The 27,227-nt window shown below is 38.8% G+C and overlaps 1 protein-coding gene across 2 annotated transcripts in view; it reads right to left on the bottom strand.

Moving 5' to 3' along the window:
- Positions 1 to 565: 565 nt before the first annotated feature.
- The window catches only part of skila (SKI-like proto-oncogene a), a 69,723-nt gene continuing 43,061 nt past the window's right edge, over positions 566 to 27,227 (bottom strand). Inside the window, exons 4-7 of one of the 2 annotated variants that reach the window (XM_020527640.2) lie at positions 14,298 to 14,539; positions 10,024 to 10,286; positions 8,149 to 8,376; positions 566 to 6,470 (exon numbers count right to left, since the gene is read on the bottom strand). In XM_020527640.2, coding sequence (XP_020383229.2) covers positions 6,288 to 6,470; positions 8,149 to 8,376; positions 10,024 to 10,286; positions 14,298 to 14,539 — 916 coding nt within the window. In that variant the 3' untranslated portion in view covers positions 566 to 6,287. The remainder of the gene's footprint in view (positions 6,471 to 8,148; positions 8,377 to 10,023; positions 10,287 to 14,297; positions 14,540 to 27,227) is intronic. The other variant, XM_048604282.1, reaches the window with a different exon arrangement.

Raw genomic sequence — 27,227 nt, 5'->3', positions numbered from 1 at the left:
TGTAAGTTTGGTCAATAATAGCAGGAGTATCATAAAATTTAACACTCACTCAAATGCCTTTGCTGTTTAGAAAGCAGAAGGAATATTCACACCAATGTAATGAACTTGTCCACTTGAGTTGAGTTATCTGGAGCAAGATTTACAATAACATTGATCCAAAAAGTGCTGCCCTTTCCTGGTGACTAGAAAAAGCTAAAGATTCAATTGCCCAATAAGATTAACCCAACAATGAGCCGAAACATGTAGCACACATTGAAAATGTAATTGTGATATGGATTGAGAGTTAACACTAAATTACTTTTGTTAAAAATAAATTAACACATTCTGTTGGTAACTGTAAAAAGTTTTGTGATATGCAGAACACTACATAGTCTACATAGAAAGCAAACTACATAAATAATTTGAAAGCCAAAATATACCAGAGACTTGCTTCTATTGTGGTTATCTGCTTAAAAATGTGGCTGAAATCCCATTACGCTATGTTGAGTTCATCCTTACATAGTGTCATTAATATTCTTCCCAAATTCCACCAGCTTTAGTACAGACACAGAAATTAACTACTATAGTTATTCAGAAACTTTTAATCATTGTGCTTCAGACCGACTGTTCATGCAGTTTCGTCTGAAATTGTTTTGGTTTTTTAAGACTCTTTTTGATCATGGTTTAAATATGGACTCTTACAAAGGTGAACAATGTACAAAAATGTAAACTATCGGTTACATGCACAGCTTCAATCATCACCATTTTGGTTCAGTATGCTGCTTATACAAGATTCTGGAAAATAAATACAACAGACATTTTACATTACAATAACCAGGTACTGTACATCTGTAAATATTTTATGTTTACCACCTTGCAATTATGTTGGCAAGACAATAGAAAATCTGCATTGCTTTCATGAGGTAAATACTGGAAAAATGTCCATGTAATAATGCATCGCAGGCAATCACAAGATTACTTCTTCGACAGGAAGTCTCTTTGGGTTAAGGTGTTGGTAACACACTTTTCATTGCGACTTGGTAATAGCAAAGAATGATCAAACATGAATTAAACAAACCATCAAACTTTGTTATCTCATCCTTTGAGTACCAATACCTTTTTCTCAGCTTCCCAGGTACATTTAGTTAAAATCTACTTCTGTACAATCTGATATAAGGAAGTACCTGATAAAAGCAAAGATTTACCCAGTTCAAAACTGTTTCTGACTTTGCCTGTATTGATATAACCATTCCCATTATATACAAGTTTAGATATATGCAACATTGTGACATATTGCATGTAATAATTATACTGTACACATCATCTATTATAGTATTTGTAGAAATTGTGTAAATTTCAAAAGTGGATTATAAAATACAATCATTGGAATCTAAACACAGAATTGCTTTTTATGTCACAGTACTGTACTTTTCTAAACCGTTGACACTTTTTGTTGCAGGAATGTCATTGAAGCCTTCAACAGGTTTAACTGGTGAGTGGAGACATCTCTCTCAGTTAAGAAGTGTGTAAATAGAAGCATTATCACATTGTGTTAATACTGTATCATGTGTGGGTTCACCTTTGTTCACAATGTGTGTGTCAACTGTTCCTAGCTGTGTGGGTTAAATCCAGAAATCCTTGGTAACATACATAATGGTTGGGATGTCACTGGCCAAACACTGCAGATGCACTACCTGACCCCAAACAACATCTCTGACACAAACAGGTCCCTCCCACATCCCTCCCCTACCAATCCAAAAAATTAAAAAATGCTTAAAGGCAAGAAGCAAACAAATTTTAGACCACTCTATTATTATGTTCAGTGTCAAAACTCCTCAACGAAAGCTCACTTGTTACAAGATTTCATACAGCACTATACCTTGTACTTCAATGTGGAGTTGTAGCCAGGTAGTTATTGGGATTGGGTCATCAGTCAGGTTCAGATAAATCCAGACACCAAATTTACTCTAACCATTGAAAAGCAAATTTAAAATGATTTAAAATTGCACTAAAATTACACATTAACGCAATTGACAAAAATGTGGCACTTTCATGCATTAACATTCTCTTTACCTCTCCTTGTGCAAGACAAAACTCAAGAGTGACTTGCGTGATGCTTTATTGAGTAATACACTCAGAGTTGCATTCTTTTTTGCAATATTCTTTTTGCTGTTAAATTCACAGCTTCTATTACATGCAAAGCTTTCCATTAGCACTACCTGTTAATGTTAATTTTGCTTTTTGCTTGTTCAGACTAAATCCAAATGACCAATGAAGGTTTGGCTTTCCATTAAATAATATTGGCAAAGCAAAGCAGAGCCAAATACAATACGAAAACAGGGCAACTACCACTAAATGCCAACAATCCTCAAATACATATTTCTGAAGAATATTAATCACAGCCGGGGAGAAAATTGTAATGCAACAATCAATGGGATTCCTCCCACATCAGAGAGATGAAAATAAGTGCAGAAATTATCTCCTAATTTCAACATCCTACACCTAATTTAATGCTTGGTCGCAAATGTATCTCTTTTTGTAGTACTTCTGAAATTATAGGCTACTTATAGATCATTAAGAATCAAAACCACTGAGAATCTTTGTGAGAATGCAAGCTGGACAGAGAAATAATGCACTTTGCTTTAACCTTTCATAAGTAATCTTTATGATGTATTCTCTTTAATTATTTTAAGAAGATTTATTCTTTTTTATATTGAGGTGAAAACCAAGAAATGTGAAGGAAATACAGCAGTACGTTATTCCTGTCTCATCAAATTGTTTGATTTGTCCTAAATTTGAGGAACAACTAATATAATTCCCTGCACCAAAAGTGTAAATTTACATATTTAGGGTTGCTTAACCAAATATCACACTCAGCACCTGAAAACTAAAGAGATATGAAAATTAAACTTTTCTTTAAACAAGTAAGTTTGAATAATATAAAAATATGATCATACTTTCATTAAATTGTGAAGTAACAAGCCATTTATCTGAAATTTAATATATACAGGCACACAATTTTCAGCAGAACTCATGTTCTAATAAACCACATTTGCACTGTGTTTTAGGTGCAGCCAAATATTAAATTCATTCTTTATAAATGTGTTTACAATTTTAATACATCTGACACATAAGTCTCCTATGCTAGCAGATTGAAAGAACAACTGAGAAATTGAGTAGCCAATTAGTATTCAATTACACATACATTCATATCATCAAGAACAGAATTTTTCTAGCGTGGTTATTTTGAAACAGGAATCCAGAAATTAATGACAGGAAATTCATTTTATCACACTAGTTAAAGATCTGTTAACAAAAAACCTATTGTTTATGGAGAAAGTTTAAAATTCCATGGAGATTCTCAATTTCTCAAAAGGAAAGCAGTTCTTGATTTAGCTCAGCTTTCTGATTTTGCAGTGGGGTGAATTAACAATGACAAGTGGCTAGAACTAAAGCTGTTTATATAAGAAAACACCATAGGAGGTAGGAAATTATATTGATAGGTAAGTTAAATTTCTCAGGTCTCATGAATTCATTGACTGTTCTATAAATTATCAATACCTCACTTAACTTCTGACACTTGTACAATGAATCACAATAAGTTATTCAATCATGAAGGTATCAAAGAAGTTTAATCCTGTCCCCTCTCACCCAGCATGACCCAACTTTCCAATTTACAGAAATCAGGAGTCAGAATCATGACTATTGTATGCTGGCCTATCCCAAAAAAGACTAATGCCAATTATAGCACCCCTACATTGTGCAAGTTGCATTGCTTCGTTCAATAGAGCGCAAGAAACAAACTATACACATACGTGGTCTACCATTACTCCCCTTGTTTTAATTTCAATGCTGCAGACTTTCACTGTAACACAAGTTATTGTTTCACAAAGCCAATGAAATGAGATTAAATAAATCAAAATTCACATCATCTATCATACATTAGCTATGATTCTTCTTGAATACAACTTTCCTAACATAAATCATATAAAATGGAAGCATTTTGGCAATTAGTATTGGTAAAATTTTAGTCCCGTCAACTTTTTCTATGTTACTGCATACACAAAGAATCCTGAAGTTGTGGCATGCAATTTAACTTCAAGATTAATCTTTAAGACTATTAGCTAAGTTGATTAATGAATTCAATCAAATTTGCTCATGTCTAACATTTGACGCTTATTGTACTATTTTATTAATCTCATCATCCTCATCTGTTTTTAAAGACCAAGTCACTTTCCATATTTGACTATATCTTTATCCACAAAGAAGTTATTTTAAAAAAAAAACCACAATCACAAATTTAATAGCTACTAGTGCCTTTAACTAATAGCCCTAACTTTAAATGCCGCTGTTAGGTCAACTTGCACAAAAAGGGATCTCAATGCACAAAAGGCTAAGTTTGCAATGGTGAAGAAAATGTGAGGTACAGTTATATAAACATCTGGGAGGAAATGTTAATTTTCAATTTTGCATCATACATTTCTGCACAACAAAAGTAAGTAGAGAAACTTGGAATAAACAAAATATGAAACACTGGAACAAGGCATCAGGTCCACTAATACCAGCCCTTTGGCAGACTAGTGTGACAATTAACTACCAAACTGATGGACATCCTAATTATTATGGAAGACCAGAGAGACATTGTTAATTAAGTTGCTAATGTAAAACTTCTAAGAAAATGATAAATTCTGAACAGGAACTGAAATAATAATTTAGTTCATCATCTTGCCAACGGGATTGGTATTGCATGATGCAATACACCTATCGTAATGTCACACAAACACTGGACCTGAATAGTACCAGCTTATATTTATGTCACTGTAGCAGCTGAAAGGTCAGTAAAAGAGGTAGATGTGTAACCTCACACATGGCAATTAGAAGATCTCCTTACACAAATTCAGACTAAAATGGTCTTTTTTTTCTACGAGTGTTAAATATATACAAAAACGCAAGTTGCACCTGCAATGAAAAGCCAGTGAGCTAGTAGATTCTCCATCCATATTTAAATCCATACAGTTGCGTATTTTAGTTCCCATTAATATACTTAGTTCTCATTTATTTTGTATGCTTGTTTCAGAACCATCTTATATTTTGTCATAGAACTACGTAAAATGAATTAAAATGGTTTTTAACAGACAACACATTCCCATTTGCTGCACAGAACAGGGATGTCCCAGATTCAATGCCAGGTCAATTCTGCATTGGTTAATCTCAACTGAGATGGCAGCAGTGGGTTCTAAAAATAGCTCTAACTCCCCAAAATTTGGAGGAAGACAAACTGGAAACCATTCCTAATTCCATTGATCACTTTCAAGTGGCTCCAATTGGACAAGCATGTATGTGGACATTACGTGATGGTACAAATCAGGCTTTAAAAGCCTGGCTCCAACTCATTAGCAATGTTCACAACTTTCAGGTAGCAAAGTCCCAAAAGGAATCATGCCAGCATGGAGTCAGTGTCTTAAAGATAGGTAAATAGCGAAAGAATTTGAAGAATTTAATAAATGCTATTATACATTTAGTCAACACTGAGAAAATTACATGAAACTGTGACCGTGCCCTGTTAAAACTGAACATTTACAGGACTTGATATGAAGTGGTAATTTAGATATCACCTAGCCCAATTTTTGAAAAAAAGTGGAAAACATTTGCCTAGGTATTTTTCAGCTGTGACATTAATAAATCGCATCCTCCTGGACTTTTCAAAATCCCAAGCTCTGGTCTGTCCTGTATGTTAGGACAAGTTGCTCAGAGGAGATGAGGAGTACGAGCACCAATAAGAACACATGCAAATCCAAACTATACATTTGAGGTTTTTGTTTGAATCTTCAAATAGTAACAAATTACAAAACAAGCTGCCAGCATATCTATGCAATTTATAAAGTAAACAGGATTCTACAATAAACAAAAGGACCAGTACTGATGTTGCTGATGCTTTTAACAAAAGCCATATACAAAGTCATTGAGAAAGAGGACAGAAAACTGATTATGCGTTTGACTTGCTCAGCATGCATATAACTTTTCCGAAGCTAATGAAACAACATTTTTCCCATGCTATGGCATTTTGCTTTGTATTGACTGTGAGCATTATATACACAAAACTGAATGAGTTTAAACCAGGGTTTCTATTTTTGCTCTAAACTGAATCAGTTCAAATAAACTCCAGTATCTCCAATGCAGCTGCTACTCAGTTGCAAAGATCTCTTGCAGCTGTAGGTTCAAGGACTGAACTCAACAGTCTTCCTTTTTTGACCAATTCTAAAAATTACTTCACTTCAAATAGCTGGTCATCAGTCGAGCTTCTATTATCACTCTGCTACAGAGTTCACCTCAGTGCCAACTTTATTTCCAGAGCTTTCTAAGATCTGAAGCTTCAGTTCTTTAACCATGGCTTCCAGTTTTTCTCGTGCTTCACGTTCACATCTTAGTTCTTCTTGAAGTTCTCGGCGATCTGCTTCTGCTCGATCCAGTCTCTGCCTCAACTCTGATAACTGTACAATATAGTGGAAACAAGGGGATAAAACCAGACTGAAGTTAAAGCTGGATTCCAATCCATAAAGATCTATTTCAGCAGCAAGTTAATTTGACTAATATTTAAAGAATATTTCAGTAACAGCTTAGAAGAAGAAAAATAACTTTTGTCAGACTACATGAACATCACATTTGGAACACGCACAGATTGTCGCAGTTTGGGAATCAGCAACACCACCAAATACTAACTTGTTACTGGAGGCCAATAACTTTTAATAACGAATTCAAACTCTCACTCATTAACTGAAGTAATTGCTCTACAAGATTTCACATTTTAAAGAAAAACAATTACTGCACAGGAGTTAAACAAAGCAAGTAATACTAACAATATTATTTCATAAATGCTTGTTTGTTAAGACTAAAAATCTTAACAGACACTGCCACTATTTGCAGAGATCCCCTGTACAGTTACACCATTCTATATATCTCCTGGGACTATACCAAAGTATGCCACAACTCTCAAGAATTCATTACGATTCTCTTCAACGTTCCCACTGTTCGGAGGTACAAGATTTCCTAGGGCCTTTACATTAACATCTGACCAGACAAACCAAACACTTAACTATGTATACCACAGTTCAAGCATGTGATTCACTTCATTTTTGCTTAGTGATTCCGAATCAGAAAACACCTTAGCTTTCTGATAACCCTCTGCCACTGGTCTACAGCTTTTGTTTTAAGTAACAGCTCCTGACCCAGTCCAACTTCTGTCCCAAAGCTGCTCCTAAGCTGACTACCGGTTTCTGCCTAAAATCTTGCCAATAAACCCAAAACAATAAAACTGCTTCCAATCTGTCTCTCATGGCAAACTTCCATATCTGGGATGTCCCATATAGACATCTAACCAACGTAACTTTACCTTCAAATCATCCTTTCAATTCTGGTACCCACATGTATAATCTGTAACTTTAATGGGAGAAACTGCAAACTCGCCAGTTCACTCATACTCTGATAAGATAAGACAGGACCACGCTTTGTTTATGGTTTTTACACCTCTATTTCTAATCCTTCAAGTAAACATGGATTTTGCCTTTAATTGTAATAATCTTGGGGTTGTTCATCTGTTTATCAAATCCAGGTCATCTCATTTGGATTGTATTCATAAAGATTCAATCCTCAAAGTTAAGTTATTGTTCTAAAAGTTTTTTCTATTCATTTACAAGATGAGGGCTTTGCTAGATAGGCCAGCATTTATTGCCCATCCCTAATTGCCCAGAGGGCAGTTAACAGTTAACCATATCACCACGGGTCTAAAGTCACATGTAGGCCAGACCAGGTAAGGATGGTAATTCTTTTCCCTAAAGGATATTAATGAACCAGCTGGGTTTTTCTGACAATCAACAATAGATTCATGATCATATTTAGACTCTTAATTCCACACTGCTTTTATTGAATTCAAATTCCACCATCTGATGATATTGTTTTGCCTCAACCAGAAATTCAGATACACACCGATCATGATTTCCATCCATTAAAAAGAGTTGTTATAAATCAATCTGTACTCTACAAATTACTATGTTGTAAAATATTTGATGCAAATATGGCATTTTCTTTTTCATTTCTTTAAGCTCAGCTATGAAGTTATAAGTCTCGTCTTTTTTATTCCTATTGTAAGCAACACATTCGGCAAGCACATACCTGCGCTGTGTACTCAGCCTCTTGGCTCCGTTCCGTTGTATGGTCACAAAAACAACCCTGCTTCAGCTGATCCAGTCGGCACTCTAATTCTGCCTGTTCATCACAGACTGCATTCATTCTCTGAGCATGCTCAGACTGCAGAGAATCCAGCTCTTGCTCCAGCCCAAGCTTCTCTTCAGTCAATTCTTTGAGTTTCATCCGCTTTGTGACTTGTAATAATTCCACCTCCTGAACAGAAAATAAGCAAAGATTTCAATTACATATCTGATCGGTTTTGTTACGTGATCTAGGTTTTCTAAATTCCCACTCTTTAAACTGCGTGCACGAAAATTTGTGCATTACTGTGCAAAGAAACAGATAATCCTGACCACAAATTCTAGATAGTAAATCAGAAAATATTATTGTGCCTGTGATTAAATACATAATTTTATAAAGTAGGTAAAAAGTTACTTCTGTTCCTAATAAGAAAATGGGTATGTTGGTATGTCAAAAAGCTTTAGATTCGAGTGATTCTCATCCATTTATGCATGTCAATGTCAAATTAATGTGAAATTATCGATATTCAAATACACAGCAACATGCATAGATCAGGGAATCAACCTTAAGGAAATTAGTTTTAATACATTAGGGCAAATCTGCTTAACTGCATGGACATCTTACTAATCGAATGCTTATTACAAATTAACACACTGAAATTTTATGCCATTTCTGATCATCTTCCATCGTGATACAAGTAGTCATGATTCAAAATAACCGTGATCTCCAGGGGATTGAAAATATGCCTCTATTCTGGGTTTTTGCATCAAAGTACTATACATACATCAAAAGCCATTTCATGTGACCATTTGTAATTAGAGGTTATAAGCAAAAATGACTACAAATTTTGCTCCAAGTCTCAATTCATAATTCTTAACCATAAAAGAGCTCCTGGCAAAAAAAAATGGTAGCAGAAAGCCATTTAATTCAAAGAATATGTATCAATGTAACTAGTCTAGTTATACTATAAATTAATTATTTAAAATGGTTCATCGTACTTGAATTTCACGCTTTGTTCAGTTGTGTAATGCAGAGTAAGCATTTAGACCCCTGGAGTGTCAATCATCTCAGACAGCTAAGGCCATATTGTCATTTTTAAAGATTAGCATCAATTCCTTAAGGTTTTCTTAGAAATACTTCCATTTGCAAAATAAACTCAATCTAACCACCTGAAATGCAGGGGTTCGTAATTGTCTATTATAGGGTTGAATGTCTCGTTAGTCTGATCTTTTCTTTCAAAAACATCAACCTTCAGAAAATATAGTTTAAAAAATCAAAACAAACTTTAGCAGCATAGTAGCCACTTCCAACTTCTGATTCAACATTTAGTTCAGTTCTGACGAAGGGTCACTGGACCCAAACCGTAACTCTGATCTCTCTGCACAGATGCTACCAGATCTGCTGAGTTTTTCCAGCAATTTCTGTTTTTGTTTAGCTTAGAGGTGTCACCTTTTATACTGGAAAATTGTAAACCTGATTTCATTGTCTAACCAGTTTTACGGCCAAGAATAGACGAAGCGGAGGAAAATTCTCCAGCCGATTATAAGCATACCTGTTGCTGTTCCCCACCGAAGTAAATAAATTTAAGATTCGTGAGTCTGATAAAACGAGAATTATTAGAAGAAGTAAGAAATAAACCTAACAGCACAACTTATATAGTTATAAACCTTATCAACAGTGTTTTTGTTTAATTTTCTGGATACATTTTTTAACAACTAAACAAAAAATAATTAAATCTTGTGGTGTAGCCCTGTTGGTTAAAATAAGGTACTCAGATTTCTTCTGAAATGTTAACAGTCCCTAACCAGTTGGTAATAATAGCTAGTATTGCTTCATTACCATTTGTAGATGTTTCTTCTGCTGAATAGTTGTGTTCAGCTTCTCTTGCTGTTTACAGTATGTTTTCATGATTTGTTCCACTATTTTTTCATTCTCCTCTTCCATGCTCATTCCAATGCGTAGAGGTGAATTCCCAGTCTCTCTGTCAGTATTTGTATTTTCCTTCAATCCCATGGCAATCTCCTGCTTATTTTTGTGGTTGATATGTTCAGATTTTCTGTATTCTTCTGCATGTTCAGTAGAAGACTCCGAGGCTCGATAACCTATGAATGAGATAAATAAAACAAATTTTCAACAACCACCTAGCTGGTCCCAAGCACATACAAACAGCCACATCTAAAGGTCAATCTAACAGGACCAGGGAATTCATTATTGCTGCAGACTAAAATAGAAAATAAAGTTCCAATTTATAAAACCAAGATCTCAAGCAAGCAGTTTTCAAGGATCACAAATCAGCCATCATTAAAGTAAACTTAAAGTTAGGTAAGAATCTAATCTAATAATAAAATTTAAATAATAATTTATGCTTCCGTATTGAAACTGATTAAGTAGGTTATTCAGCCTCTTCACCCCATGCAATGAATCAATTAGATCATGGTCTAACTCTATCCCCAACCTAACCCAACCTGGGGAGCGGGTTTCAAAATAACCCCGTACCTTTGCGAAAAAAGCACTTCGGGATTTCACTCCTAAATGAATTAGCTCTAATTTTAAGATAATGCCTCCTTCTTCAAGACCATTCTGGAACTGTTGACTCTGGTAGCATTTTATCTACCCTACTGAATCCAATACTCAAGTTAAATAATTATTAGATCACTTCTCAACCTTATAAACTCAAGGAAGCACAAACCAAAGTCATGCAACCTGTGCTCAATTTGAGCCTTTAAGCCTCAGCATCATTCTGGTGATCTTTCAGGGTCAATATTGCCTAAGGATTTCGCTGCAGTATTTCTTCAGGGTAGTGTCACTCTGAGGTCCAACAATTTTCAGCTGCTTCACCAATGACCTCTCCATCATACAATCAACATTCAGAATATTCTTTCAGTCCAATTCGCAACTACTTAGATAATCAAGCAGTTTGTACCTGCAAGCAGAAATAACTGGGCATCATTCAGGTTAGAGCAAAGAAAATTACAGCACAGGAACAGGCCCTTCGGCCCTCCAAGCCTGCACCGACATGCTGCCCATCACATCTAAAACCCCTCTACCCTTCCAGGGACCGTATCCCTCTATTCCCATCCTATTCATGTATTTGTCAAGACGCCCTTTAAAAGTCACTATTGTATCTGCTTCCACTATCTCCCCCGGCAGCAAGTTCCAGGCACCCACCACCCTCTGTGAAAAACTTGCCTTGTACATCACCTTTAAACTTTGCCCCTCACACCTTAAACCTATGTCCCCTACTAACTGACTCTTCCACCCTGGGAAAAAGCTTCTGACTGTCCACTCTGTCCATGCCCTTCATAATCTTGTAGGCCTCTATCAGGTCGCCCCTCAATCTCCGTCATTCCAGTGAGAACAACCCAAGTCTCTCCAACCTCTCCTCACAGCTAATGCCCTCCATACCAGGCAACATCCTGGTAAATCTTTTCTGTACCCTCTCCAAAGCCACCACATCCTTCTGGTAGTGTGGCTACCAGAATTGAACACAATATTCCAAATGCTGCCTAACTATGATTACCTGCCAATTTTTAAACTCAATGCCGCATGCCTTGTTGACTACCTTCTCCACGTGCATTGCCACTTTCAGTGACCTGTGTACCTGTACATCCAGATCCCTCTGCCTATCAGTATTCTTCAGGGCTCTGTCATTTACTGTATATTTTCCATCTGGATTAGACCTTCCAAAACGCATTACCTCACATTTTTACGGATTAAACTCCATCTGCCCAAGTCACCAAACGATCTATATCCTGCTGTACCCTCTGACGTTCCTCATTGCTATCCGCAATTCCACCAACCTTTTTGCAAATGACACACTTATTAATCAAACCAGTTACATTTTCCTCAAAATCATTTATATATATTACAAATAGCAAAGGTCCCAACACTGATGCCTGAGGAATGCCACTAGTCACAGCCCTCCATTCGGAAATGCATCCTTCCACAGCTACCCTCTGTCTTCTATCACCGAGCCAGTTTTTTATCCATCTTGCAAACTCACCTCTGACCCCATGCGACTTTACCTTCTGTACCAGTTTGCTATGAACAGCCTTGTCAAAGGCCTTACAGAAGTCCATGTAAGGTTGGAGCTGATGTGACACAGTTATTACTTACAGCTTAAGTAGCAGGCAATGACAATTTCCAAGAGGGAATATAACCTACAACCTTCATGTTCAAGGATATTTATTTTATTGAATCGCAACTATCAACATTCAGGATTACGACTGACCAGAAACTTACATAGTCACATAAATATTGACCAGAAACCAAATTGGACTAAATACTGTGGATAGAAGAGCAGGTTAGAGGCAAGGAATACTGTAAATAACTCACTCTTTGACTCCCCAAAACCTGTGCATAATCTCTAAGGCTCAGGTCAGGAGTGTGATGGAATCCCCCATCTGTCTGGATGGATGCAGCTCCAACAACACTCGAAGCTTGACACCATCCAGGACAAAACAGGCGAATTGATTGGCACCACATCCACAAATATTCAGTTCTTCCACCACCAACATTCAGTAGCAGAAGTGTGCACTATCTACAAGATGCACTGCAGGAATTCACCGAAGATCCTCAGACAGCACCTTCCAAACCCATAACCACTACAATCTAGAAGGGCAAGGGCATGGAACAGCACTACCTGCAAGGTCCCTCCAAGCCATTCACTATCAAGGTTTTGAAATAGATCACCACTCCTTCAGGGTTGCTAGGGCAAAACCCTGGAATTCCCGCTCTAATGGCATTGAGTGTACTTACATTAAATGGACTGCAGCAGTTTAAGGTGGCAGCTTCTCAAGAGCAACTAAGGGCGGGCAATAAATGCTGGTCCTGCTAGTGACAGCCACATCACATGAGTGAATTTTTAAAGAAGAACTAATGCTACAAGGCAGGTTACAGAAATGGAAATGCAACAGCAGGAGTTCATCTCCCATCTCTCCACTGTCTGCAATGCACAGGTCAGGAATGTGATGCAAAACTCTTCATTTGCTGGTATGAGATCAGTTTCAATAACACTCAAGAAGCTTGACATCATTCAGAATAAAGCAGCGCCGTTGATCAGCACCTCAGCCAACACCTTCAACACAACCAGTGCAGTGTCAGCTCTGCTGCATCATTTACAAGATGTACGGCAACAACTTGCCAAGACTCCTTTGGCAATACCTTCTCTTGTGACCCCCAACACATAGAACACCAAGGGTGACAGATGCAAGGGAATACCGTGACCTTCAACTCTCCCTCCCACTTGGACACCATCTATCTTAGAATTATTTCACTGTCCAACATTGCCAGTAGATCAATATCTAGGAAATCTGTGTCAGATAGAATTGTGGGTGCAGCCACATGGCCTTGCCAGCTTTTATCCCATAAATAAATTAACAAAACATGTTTCCCAAGGTTCAGAGTCTAATATTCAATATGTACTTCTGTTGAGGTTCCTTTTTCACAATTGATTTCCAACCTTCTTGAGTTAAGACTAACATTCTATTAACCTTATTCTTACTTTTCAAACTGTTAACCAGATTTTAGTGACTTAGGCATACAGACACCTAGATACTTTGCTTCTCCATAAAAGCCTAGTCTCTCACAAGCATGATTTGACTTTCCAAGATCCAACTATATGCTGTCTTATTCCCTCACATTGAAATCTGGTTTCCACAGTTTGCTGCAATAACTTTGACTTTACTCTCTTTAAGAACTTCTACTACTAACACTGTATCATCTGCAAACTTGCACATAGTTATCTATTACCTTATTCAAGTTAATATGCACAACCTAAAGCTGAGGTCGCAGACAGAACTCTAGGTATCACCACTTCTCATCTTTGAAACTAGAGTGTAAAAATTTTTCATTGGGCTTCACCCTGCCAAATAATTTCCAACTCATGACTGAAAGTATCTTCAAATTCCACACCTCAATTTTTGCTTACGTTGTGAAAAGTATTTAATGCTCAAAGTTGCTTGAAATTAGTTTTTTTTTTAAAACATTATCAAATAATCCAAGCATGTTTATGCCCCAATGTTACAAAACATCCATTCGAAACTCAAGACTCATGTGAAAATGGATCACTCTACAGAAAATAATACAATATCTAATCATCATGCTGAACTCACATGGATTATAGGAATCTGCACTCGGAGCGTTATTCACTTCCTCTTCCGGACACAATGCAAAACGGGATATCAACTTCTTATTCTTATCATCCTTCTGACGTTTTGCCTCTTCTTCCAAGGCTGTTGGCGTGCTCATCACAGAATCTTTTTTCATTGATTTAGTGGGATCTCTACATCGTTGCAAAGGTGGAGCTAATGAGACATTTGGAGCTATCACCTTATCGTACATATAGAGAAGACAGCTGCAGAATTTCAAACACAGTTTTTTTTAGTAATAAAATACGTACTTGTACCACATATTGTGAAATATATGCATCTATCCCAATAGCGTTGCGAAGCATGTCAAACTTTGGTTTTTAATACTGTGTTGGCATGTTTCCCTACAGTAAAAGCAAACTGTTACTGTTGTTGCACTTATCCTTCCAAACAATGGCTAAACTTATATGTTTGTTTCCCTTAAGTGGGAAGCTACTTCAATGAATGAATGTTTTTCACATTCCAAAGCAATGAACTGTTATTTCATTTTATTTTGCATGTTAATGTCTTTGTGATGTATTTGCTTTCTTTCTTCAATGAAATTAAGCAAATAAAAGCAGAATTAGTTTGCAGACTCCTTTATAAATTCCAGCTGTGCTACGAAACCTTTGGATCTTTAAGCCCCAAATGGAAGACCGTTTCTACAGTGGTGGGAAGGGTCCAACCTGCAACGGAGTTGTACACGGAAACAGCAAGCTACCCATAATATTTATAATCCTATCCAATTTTGTTTGAATACCTGAATGGGACAAGTCTAAGTAGTTACAATGGAATTAAGATTAAGGTAAATCTCAAGGTAAATCTATAGATCTACATGCACTCTGGGAAAGCAAAAGGAAAATTGGGTTCACGTCATTACTGTGTAAACAGTGCAAAAAAATTTAAAATTGTGACAGCTCATTTTATGCTTAAAATTGATTGAGAAATTTAATAATTCCCAACTCCATTACATCTAATATAAAACAATAACTCTGAATCTTGCTTCAACCAACATCTATTGGAATAAATATAGAAAAATGCAAAGTGAAATAATTCACATTTTCTTAAGTAAGTGCAACCAATACAATTGGATTGTTTCTGGTTCTAAATTGTTTCCCTACAATTCTTCTTAACTAATGTCATTTAATTAGTAGCCACTAGGTGGTGGCCAAGTGTAACTAACTCTAACACCAGGTCATTGTTGTCCACAGAGCAAAATACTTTAGATGGAATTAAAAATCATAATTAAATTTTCTCAAATACATCAATTCAGGAAAGATTGAAGATAAAATATTGAGCTCCTCAAAAAACAAACTCCTCCTAGTTTAGAAATGCACTGTTTAATTGTACTTGGTTCCAAATGGTGATGAAATCTAAGACATCAACATTCAGAACCTTGTGTTACAAAGATTGCAAAACTTGTGTACAACTGCAGTATCCTGCAATCACGTGCCAGACGTCCAATTTCTGATTCTGAGTCAGGAGCCAATCAGCCCATTGGATCTACTGTAAAGCAATCTAGTCAGTTCAATTTTCCAGCTCTGGCCACGTAATTCACTAAGTTTAATATCCACACAAGTGCCCACCTAATTTCCTTTTGAAATCATTAATCGTCTCTACTGCTAACATCCTTGTAAGTAGCAAATTCCAGGTTATTAGAACTTGTTGAATAGAAAAGTTCTTCCTCAATTCACCCTTAAATCTGTGTCCCTGAATTTGCAGTTTTAAATCCAAATATGGTTAGCATCAAACTTGCATATGCATATTATCATTATTATAAAAACTTCAATTATTTTTGAACAAATATTCAGAAAGAAGCCATTAAGAATCTAGAAACAATAAGATCCCTAAAGGTTGACTGAAAATTTTAGTGAAGAAGTGAGTTTTCATAGTTTTTAAAAGATGGACCACCAGAAAAATTTAGTTCCAAAGTTCTACACTTTGCCAGTTAAACATCCTTGCTTTGAGGATGTAGGAAAGGATGCATGAGATGCCAAGGTCAAAGAATCAAGTCATTAGGGTGATAATAGAAGGCTACAAAGACTGTGGAAAAAAAAGAGTGGAGTGATATCACAGTGTGGAGTTCTATAAATTGAGAAGAGGACTTTGAATGCATTACACTGTGACTCATCAGACTACGTAAATCAGCTAGGATGGGGATAATGAGTGAACAGAGCAATGTGGGACAGAAGGTGAATGTAATAAGTTTGAGCAATTTATGGTGGGTGAATCATAAAGTAGCAGTAAGGAGAAGGCTAGCAGGGACAAGCCTGGAGGTGACAAAGGCATGTCTAAATATTCCAGGAATGGAGGAGCTAAATAGCCAGCAAGAAGGAATTAAGTTATGGAGCTGAAAGTAAGTGGATGGATTTCAGCTCAGTTCAGGGTTGAACAGAATGTTAAGAATCCAAACAGTCTGATTCAATATGGGAGAAAGTGACAAAAGAGAAAGTAAAAGTGAAAATTAATGATAAATATGGGGGAAACTGAATCAGAGACAAGGAAGCACAAATTGTACAAAAGGTTTTTGTCTGACTACGTGCTACAGTATAGATGTGTACAGTCTTGTGTACTCCTTTATTTTAGTGCAGGTGGAATGTTCTGCAAATTCACCTGTGATCAAGTACCATACTGCACTGCACTAATTGCACACAATGCATTAGTATCTCACTTTTATTGTCTTAATGTCTTTCTATAGAAAGGATGGTGTTAAACTTGAGGGGGTGCAGAAAAGATTTACAAGGATGTTGCCAGGACTGGAGGGTTTGAGTTATAGGGAGAGGCTGAATAAGCTGGGGCCTTTTTTCCCTGGAGCAAGATCTTTTTCCTAGGGTGGGTAGTCCAAAACTAGAGGGCACAGGTTTAAGGTGAGAGGGAAAAGATTTAAGAAGGACCGGAGGGATAAATCTTTCATGCAGAGGGTGGCGCATGTCTGGAATGAGCTGCCAGAGGAATTGGTGGAGGCAAGTACAATTAGAACATTTAAAAGGCATCTAGATGGGTATGTGAATAGGAAGGGTTTTAGAGGGATAAGGGATAAATGCTGGCAAACAGTACTAGGTCAGATTGGGACGTCTGGTCAGCACAAACGAGTTCAAACGAACGGTCAGTTTCTGAGCTAAGAGACTCTACAATGGGCAGAAGCCCCCAGCCATGAATGACATGAGCAATGGTGAGTCAATTGGGAAAATATGAAACAATTAGAACAATGAGATTCTTGTCAGAGAAAAAAAAAGTCTGATTTTCCATCCAAGGTTTGAATGGTGAAACGGGAATCTTGCTAGTAAGTGGCAATACTGATTAAACTTAATTTATATGCAGCTTTCTAATTTCCCATGTGACAGAGAAGAACCAGATGCAACAACTCTGAACATGAGTAGCTCCTGGCAGCTCTAGCCTTGATCCCTTGCTTCTCTGGGTCTCCATATTGGCCAGCAGTCTTCAACACCTCAGGGCACATTTCATGGGTTGCAATTACCTATAACCCTCCATCCATGGAGACTGGCATCAGACTTAAACTAGCCTCACCACATCATGGGCATATCTGACACTGATTTAGAATATAGTATTCCACTTTAATGCTGCACTTTGGAGTGAACAGACAATGTTCATTACAATTCTGCTGCCTGGCCACTTTGTGCACAAGGACAAGAAACCATCTGATGTGTCAGAGTAGAGTGCACCTCAGGGTTCTTCACTTACCATCTTTGGCCTTAATCACTTTATGCTCACTTGAACGCTCACAGTATCTTTACCTTGCATTTTGCATTTTCAGCCTTATCTAGAACTTGCAGGCTCACAGTAGTTTAGTTCTGCCTTGCCTTTTAGCACAGATGCAAAAATCATGGGAGGTGGACATGTTGCTGTATGGCATAATGATACATCAATGCCATACCTAAAACATGTATTAGTAGCTTATGCAGAAAACTCACTGCATGTGCCTCAACTAAATAGCCACATCTCAAAGACTAAGGGAGTAGTCCTCAATCAAGTCAAACGGGATTGTCGCCAGTCAGTGAACAGCAGACCTAATCTCGGCCTTGGATACAGTCAGCTGACCACATCGCAGTCAGGATCAGGAGCCCATATCATTATAGTCAATGGAGTAAGCATGGTCTGTCTTCCAAGCCCAGTGTAACCAGTGAGGGGATTAGCGATACATCAGTCAGGAAGCTGCAGAGAATTCAGTCAAGGGTCTGGTTAATCATTAGTTGGAGTTCTCCTTCCAAGTTAGTCAGGGATGGTCACAGTCAGTCTTCAGGGGTCTGTTCATTGAAAGGTAAAGCAGTTTATCAAGGGCTACTGCTGTGATAGGGAAGGTGGGGGAATCTATTGTGGCAGCATGCTGGGATGCAAAGGGAAACAAGTTAAGGGGAGGTGCTCAGCAGAGGTTATTAAAGTTTCCAGAACAAGTAATAGGACAGAGAGTATGAAAAGGGTCAGCAATCTAACTTCAGACACAGCAGATAAGGGACAACTATGAGAAGGAGCAAGGTCAACGCAGGACCAAGGATACTGTACTTAAATGCATGCAGTATACAGAGAAATATAATATAGCACAGGAACGCGCACTTCGGCCCACCAAGCCTGCGCCACTTCTAATTTAATACAAAATAAAGTAAATGAGCTTGTTGCGTAGATTGAAACTGACAGGTACAATGTTGTAGGTATCACAGAGACATGGCTGCAAGGCGATCAGGGCTGAGAATTAAATGTCCAAGGAAACATGTCCTATCGAAAGAACAGGCAAATGGGCGGAACGGGTGGGTTGCCTTTTAGTAAGAAATTAAATTAATATCAATATCAAGAAGCGATATAGGGTCAGAAGGCATAGAATCTGTGTGGGTAGAGTTGAGAAACCATAAAGGAAAGAATACTCTGATGGGAAATGTGTATAGGCCTCCTAGCAGTAGTCAGGATGTGACGAAGAAAATAAATCAGAAGACGGAAATGGCATGTAGGAAAGGCACTATTATAATAATCATGTGAGACATCAATGTGCAGGTAGCCTGGGAAAATCAGGTTGGTAACAGACCTCAAGAAAAGGAATTCATGGAATGTCTACACGATGGTTTTTTGCAGCAGCTTGTGATATGGCTCACTAGAGAACAAGCAATTCCAGATTTGTTGACGTGCAATGAGGTAGTCTTCATTAGACAGCTTAAGGTGAAAGAACCCCTAGAGAACACTGACCATAACGTGATAGAATTCACACTGCAGTTTGAGGGGGAGAAGCTGCAATCAGATGTAACGGTATTACAATTGAGTAAAGGTAACTGCAAAGACATGAGGGAGTCACTGGCCAGAGTTGATTGGAAGGGGAGCCTAGCAGGGAAGACGGTGGAGCTGCACCAGCAGGAGTTTCTGGGGTTAATTCGGGAGGCACAGCAGAAATTCATCCCAAGGAAGAAGAAACATACCAAGGGGAGGATGAGACAACCATGGCTGACAAGGGAAGTCAGGGCCAGCATAACAGCAAAAGAAAAAGCACACAATATAGTGAAAATTCGTGGGAAGCCAGAGAATTGGGAAGCCTTTAAAAATCAGCAGACAAAACTAAAAATACAATAACAGGGGAGAAGGTGAAATTGAGATTATGCTAGCTAGTAACATAAAAGAAGATTGCAAGAGATTTTTTTCAATTGACTAACAGATAAGAGAGAGGCAAGGATGGACATTTGATCACTGAAAAATGAAGCTGGAGATGTAGCAACAGGGAACAAAGAAATGGCAGAGGAACTGAATTGGTACTTTGCACCGGTTTTCACAGTGGAAGACACCAGAAGCATACCAGAGCTTCGAGAGATTCAGGGGGCAGAAATGAGTGTCATTGCAATCATTAAGGTGGTGCTGGGGAAGCTGAAAGGTCTGAAGGTGGATAAATCACCTAGACTAGATTGACTATCCAGTAGAGTTCTGAAGGAAATAGCTGAGGAGACTGTAGAGGCATTGATGGCAATCTTTCAGGAGTAAGGAGGGTCTCAGTAGACTGGAAAATGGCAAATGCAACATGCTGGTTTAAGAAGGTAGGAAGGCAGAAGACAAGAACAGGAAAATATACAGCAGTTAGCCTGACCTCGATTGTTGGTAAGATTTCAGAGTCCCCTATTAAGGATGAAATTATGGAGTATCTGGAAGTGCATGGTGAAATAGGGCAGAGTTGGCACAGCTTTGTCAAGAGGAGATCATGCCTGACAAATCTGTTATAATTCTTTGAGAAGATAAGAAGCAAATTAGACAAAGGAGAGCCAGTAGACATATCTATTTGGATTTCCAGAGGCCTTTGACAAGGAGCTGCTAAATAAGACAAGAGCCCATGGTGTTAGGGGCAGGGTGCTGGCATGGATAGAGGGTTGGCTTACTGGCAAAAGGCAGAGAGTAGGATAAAAGGTTCTTTTTCAGAATGGCAGCCAGTGACTAGTGGAGTTCCGCAGGGGTCCATGTTGGGACCACAATTATTCATGTCATCCATTAACGATCCGGACAAAGGAATGGAGGGTACTGTTGCTACATTTGCAAATGAAACAAAGATAGGTAGAAGGCCAGGTAGTGTTGAAGAAGTGGGGAAGCTGAAGGAAGACTTGGACAGACTAGGAGGGCAAAAAAGCAGCAGATGGAATACAAATCGGGAAAGTGAGAGGTTATGCACTTTGGTAGGAAGAATAGAGGTGTAGACTATTTTCTAAACAGGGAAAGGCTTCAGAAAGCTGAATAACAAAGGGACTTGGTTTAGGATTCTCTTAAGGTTAACATGCAGGTTCAGTTAGCAGTTAGGAAGGCAAGTGCAACGTTAGCATTCATTTCAAGAGGGTTGGATACAAGAGCAGAGATGTACAATTGAGGGTAAATAAGACTCTGGTCAGACTGCATTTGGAATATTGAGCAGTTTTGGGCCCCATATCCAAGGAAGGCTATGCTGGCCTTAGAGATGATGCAGAGGAAGGTTACATGAATGATCCTGGGAATGAAGGGCTTGTCACAGTGGCTGATGACTCTGGGTCTGTATTCGATGGAGTCTCGAAGGATGAGAGGAGGATCTCATTGAAGCTTACAGAATATCGAAAGGCCATGATAGAATAGACATTGAGAAGATAGTTCCACTAGAAAGAGAGTCCAGGAGCCAAGGGCACAGCCTCAGAGTGAAGGGACATCCTTTAGAATTGAGATGAGGAGGAATTTCTTCAGCCAGAGGGTGGTTAATCTGTGGAACTCATTATTGCAGACGGCTGTAGAGGACAAGTCACCGAGTGCATTTAAATTGAAGATAGATAGATTCTTAATTAGTAAGGGGATAAAGGATTACGGGGAGACAACAGGAGAATGGACTTGAGAAATATATCAGCCGTGAATGAATGGCGGAGCAAGTTCAATGGGCCAAATGGCCTAATTCTGCTCCTGTATCTTATGGTTTTATGGGACAGTAATCATAACAGGACTATTAAACCTGGATTAACAGACTGAGTCATACAAGGCCCTTCAAAGCGAAATTGCAATAAACAGGTAGTACAGGTTGAAGAGATCTATACAGTACTCTCAGAACTTTGCGTTTGAAATACATGCAGTGACCAAATACGTGGGATAAAAATTATGGTTACAAGCAATCTTGATGATATCATTGGTCATTACAAATCAATTTCTAGTCATCTCTGTAAAGCAGAAGTAATCACACACAATTGTAAAAATGTCACATTCAGACCACATTTCACAAAGACAATCCAAGGTCTTAAAGACTGCTAAAGGGCACCAAAATAATTTCCTGCCACCTTCAACTGCATGTATTTGCTAATATACTCTTATGATTAATGCTACCTTTTCTCTTGGATGTGGAAAGGCAGGGCTGCGGCGAGCAAGGGGAGTGTCAAGGTCACAATAATCATATCACCCTCAAAAATCTCCTATTGTATTGTGCAACATGGGCTGATCCTGCATACGAATGAATAAGGCCAACTTTGTCAAAGGACATACACAGGCATTCTATAGGCCCCTTGTTGGAGCTTCCATGTCCCCCTGTATTAAGAACTATGCTAAACTGTCATGATTATGATATGCTAATGCTAACAGCTCACAGAAGTAGCAACCTATTCTGTTCCCAATTGTCCTCATACATTGGAAACTGATCAAGCCACTGCAAGATTCTTGGTCCCCGGTGCAATGAAATCAAGACGGAACATATGTACCAGCAAGCCCAATCAGCTACCAAATAGCCTCCACTCAAATAAGTTAGTCATAGAGTCATACAGCACAGAAACAGACCCTTCAGTCCAACTCGTCCACGTCAACCAGATATCCTAAACTGATCCAGTCCCATTTAGCAACATTTGGCCTCTAAGCCATTCCTATTCACGTACCCATCCAAATGCCTTTTAAATATTGTAATCGAACCCGCCTCCACCACCTTCTCTGGCAGCTCGTTCTATACACACACCAACCTCTGCTTGAAAAAGTTGCCCCTCAGTCCTTCTTAAATCTTTGTCCTCTCATCTCAAACCTATGCCCTCTAGTTTTGGGCTCCCCTACCCTGGGAAAATGACCTTGACTATTCACCCTATCCATGCCCCTCATGATTTTATAAACCTCTACAAGGTCACCCCTCAGTCTCTGACACACCAGGGAAAGAAGCACCAGCCTATTGAGCCTTTCCCTACAGCTCAAACACTCCAATCCCAGCAACATCCTTGTAAGTCTTTTCTGAAACTTTCAAGTTAATTGCAGCTGAAGGTCTCTTCAGGGTGCAGAGGAAGTACAGGACAGCCAGAATCTTTCTTCTGTAATGTCACATCTTCCATGTGAACGTATTGCCGCCGCAGGCTGAGAATGTTCTGGGACACCGTAATAAAATGGTGTCATCTACTGGGGAAGGACTTATGATCAGAAAGGGTGGCTGACCATCAAGGTGAAAATGCGTTGAATTTTTAATGCAACTGGCTGCTTCAAAGTATCCAGTTGAGACTTGTGCAGGCTCTCTTGATCCTCAACCTGCACCTCTACAACCTGTTGCTGTTAGCAATGTAGACATCGCATAATCTCATTTCCCCATAACAAGGTTAGCACAGGCAGTAGGCTTTGCCCAAACAGTACTACAGACAATTCACTTTGAGAACGCCATATCATGATGCAGCAAACATCATTGAAAGAAAAGGCTTCCATTCAGAATATGTACAAGCCATCAGTGATTAACTGACACCCAGTTTGCTCACTGACACTCTGTTTGGGTTTTGCCAGAGCCAATCAGCTCTTGACCTCATTACAGCCTTGATTCAAACACAGAAGTGCTGAATTCCAGAGGCGAGGTGAGGTGAGAATGACAGCCCGCGATATCAAAGCCCCATTTGACCAAATGTGGCATGAAGGAGCCCGAGCAAAACTGGAATCAATAGGAATCAGGGGGCAAACTCTCCTCTGGCTGGAGTCATACCTGGAAGTCAGATATCTCTGCAGGAATTCCTCAGGATAGCATCCTAGGCCCAATCATCTTCAGCTGCTTCATCAATGAACTTCCCTCCATCATAAGGTCAGAAGTGGGGATGCTGATGACTAAACAATGTTCAGCAAGGAAAAGTTTAAAGATGTGAGAGGCAAGTTTTTTTTAAACCGAGGGTGTTAAGTGTCTGGAATGTGCTGCAGAGGAGGTGGTAGAAGCAGGTACAATAGCAACGTTTAAGAGGAATCTTAACAGATAAACGAATAGACAGTGAAGAGGGGGATACAGACCACATACAGGCCAAAGGTTTTTGTTCCAGAAAGGCGCCACGTGTCAGTGCAGTCTTGGTGGGCTGAAGGGCCTGTTCCTACATTGTCCTGTTTTTCTTTGTTCATTTGTGACTTTTCAGATACTGAAGTAGTCCATGTTCAAATGCAACAAGTTCTGGACAATATCTATGTTTGGGCTGACAATTAGTAAATAGCATTCACACCATACAAATGCCACACAATAATCACCTCCAGCAAGAGATGGTCTAACCACCACCCCTTGACATTCAGTTGTGTTACTATCACTGAATCCACCTCCAGCAACATTCTGGGGTTTACCCTTGACCAGTGATTCAACTAGACTCGCCAAATCAATAGGGTGTCTACAAGACCAGGTCAGAGGCCAGGAATACTGTGACGAGGAACTCAACTCCCGACTCCTCCACACCAGTCCACCAATTACAAGGCACAAGTCAGGAGTGTGATGGAATACTCCCCACTTGCCTGCAGCTTCAAAAACACTCGAGAACCTTGACACCATCCAGGACAAAGCAGGCTGCTTGATCGGCACATCCATAAGCATCTACTCCCTCCACTACCAACACTCAGTAGCAGTATGTACTATGTACAAGATGTACTGCAAAAATTCACCAAAGATCCTTAGACAGCATACTTCTTTCTAGAAGGACAAGGGCAGTAGGTACATGGGAACATCAGCACCTGCAAGTTTCGTTCCAAGCCTCTTACATCCTGACTTGCAAATGTATCGCCATTCCTTCAGTGCCGCTGGGTCAAAATCGTGGAATTCCCTCCCTAATGGCTCTACCTAAAGCACATGGACTGCAGCAATTCAAGAAGGCAGCTCACCACCACATTCTCAAGGGCAACTAGAGACACACAATAAATGCTGGTCAGCCAGAGATGCGCACCCTACGAGTCAATTTTTAAAAGAAGTGTTTCTATCTGCAATTATGGATGATGATGCCATTATGCAACACCCTGCTTGAAGCTGTGCCTAGTTACAATGTAGCCTACTTTTCTACCAGGCTACAGTAGAGCATAATGATAGATCTCCTGAAAATGGGTTCATCTATTTGGATCAATTCGAGGGGTGGAGGGTCTTGCAGCACATTGCAGACAGAGTGTGCTGCATAATCCTTGGGCACTGCACACTGCACTCTGAACAACCTGAGCAGGCAAAGCGAGGTTGTGATTAATGCTGAAGAGCTGGGACAGAGGCAGCAGTTCTTCTAAGGAGGAAGATCAGGTCATCAAACAGGAAAAAAATCTTCAGTATGATACAGCAGCATAGTGTCAGATGCAACAAGGCAGAAACCTGCTTCTAATATATGAGGGTTGGGCAAGGTGTCCATTCATTGACTAGAAATTTGTTGTTCTTCAAAAGGCAAGCAGCCATGTTTATTCCCAGAAGTAAATGCAGCATTTTAATGTTTTTTTTTTTCGCTATTACTATTGTTCAATAAAAGTTAAATTTTTCAACTGTTTGAATGGTTTCCAGCCTGTGATGCTCCCACATTGAACAATGACAAAATGTTATGCTATGTTAGATGTTAGGGAAAGAGCACATTCCCTTAGATAGGACTTTAACATGGCATGACACTAAAGATTCATTCTTGCAGCTACTATGACAGTCAGAAAAGTAATGATGTGAAATGGTAACACATTTACAGACGTGAGAATTTATTTGCAATGAAATATTACCCAGGTGCCCTCAAAAGCTTTTCATTTTTGTTTCCCTCCCACTCCAAGAACCATGAAGGGCTGTTTGTGACTTACAGTACGTCTTCTAATGTACAGTTGAGCAGTAAATACAGTGCCAGCACAGAAATCCCACAAGGTCCTGACAGTGGCAAGTGCTTCTGCCACTAGATAGGTAGGACTGGTGCCTCAGAGGCATGCTGCATACATAATGATGTGAAAATCAGAAAATCAGGTAACATAACTCACTGGAGCTCTTGGACAGAAACACTCTATGAAACTCCCTGAAATTGCCACGTACCAGATGTTTTGTAAAATTCAACCCATTTCTATTCAACTCGTATCTCTATTTTCCTCTTCCATTTCATACGTTTGCAGCTTCTCAACTAAAATTAAAATGGATCCAATAATAGAAAAAGCCGGAAGATGAAGATCTATTACCATTAGAAATGCATGGAATCCTTTTGGATGAGGTGTTGAAATCCATTCATTTCACTTAACAACCAGAGTGTTCAGAGGTAGATTCTTGGAGAACGTGGTGCAAAACAGTTTCAGTTTTCTCTTCATATCTTAAAATATGGTTCCAATTCTACCAATTTGAAAGAGTCAAAGGATCCAAACTCCTTCCAGCCTTAATTTCAAACCAATTGGCAAGCTGACAGTGACAACATAAGCAATAAAGCATTTCTAAATGAATTTATGTATCAGACTGATGCTAAAAGTGAAAAATGTAGATGTATTAAAGAGGAAAAATAGACAAACGTATGAGGGAAAATGTAACAGAGGGTTATGAATGATAGACCTAAATTAGGAATGACAGGAGGAGGTTCAAATGGGCCATGAATGCTCAAGTGAACAGGTCAGATTGGAAGCGTTTCTTCCCAAAAATGCTTGAAACTCATGAGGTGTATGAAACGGAGGATTTTTTTTTTTAAAATCACCTCGACAGAAAAGGTGCTAGGAAAACTACTGGACTAAAAGCTAACTCATCCCCATGCCCAAATGGCTTACATCCGAGTGCTTTAAATAAAGTGGCTGCAGGTGTAGTAGATTGCATTGGTTATAATTTTCCAAAATTCCTTAGGTTCTGGAAGAGTCCTAGTAGATTGGAAAATAGCTACTGTAACAATTTTATTCCAGAAGGCAGAAAGACAAAAAGCAGGAAACTATAGGCCAACGTCCATCATATGAAAGTTGCTAGAATCCCAAAGAAACACAGAATTGTTACGGTGCAGTACTGTCTGTACTGGTCTCTAAATGAGCATTATGATTTAGTGCCATTCTCCTGCCTCTTCCCCATAACACTGCACATTATATTTATTCAAACAGTCATCTAATTCCCTCCTGAATGCCACAATTCAACCTAGCTCCACCAAACATTTAGGCAAAGCATTGCAAACCCCAACCATCCACTGTGTTAAAATGAGTTTTCTCACATCACATTTGTTTCTTTTGTAAATCACTTTTAATTTCTGCCTTCTCAATTATTTTATGAGTGGGAACAGT

This window comes from Rhincodon typus, chromosome 13 (assembly GCF_021869965.1).
Source record: "Rhincodon typus isolate 14 chromosome 13, sRhiTyp1.1, whole genome shotgun sequence".
Classification (NCBI taxonomy): domain Eukaryota; kingdom Metazoa; phylum Chordata; class Chondrichthyes; order Orectolobiformes; family Rhincodontidae; genus Rhincodon; species Rhincodon typus.
Note: the sequence above shows the minus strand (reverse complement) of the source record. Positions and strands in the feature narration are given on the sequence as shown.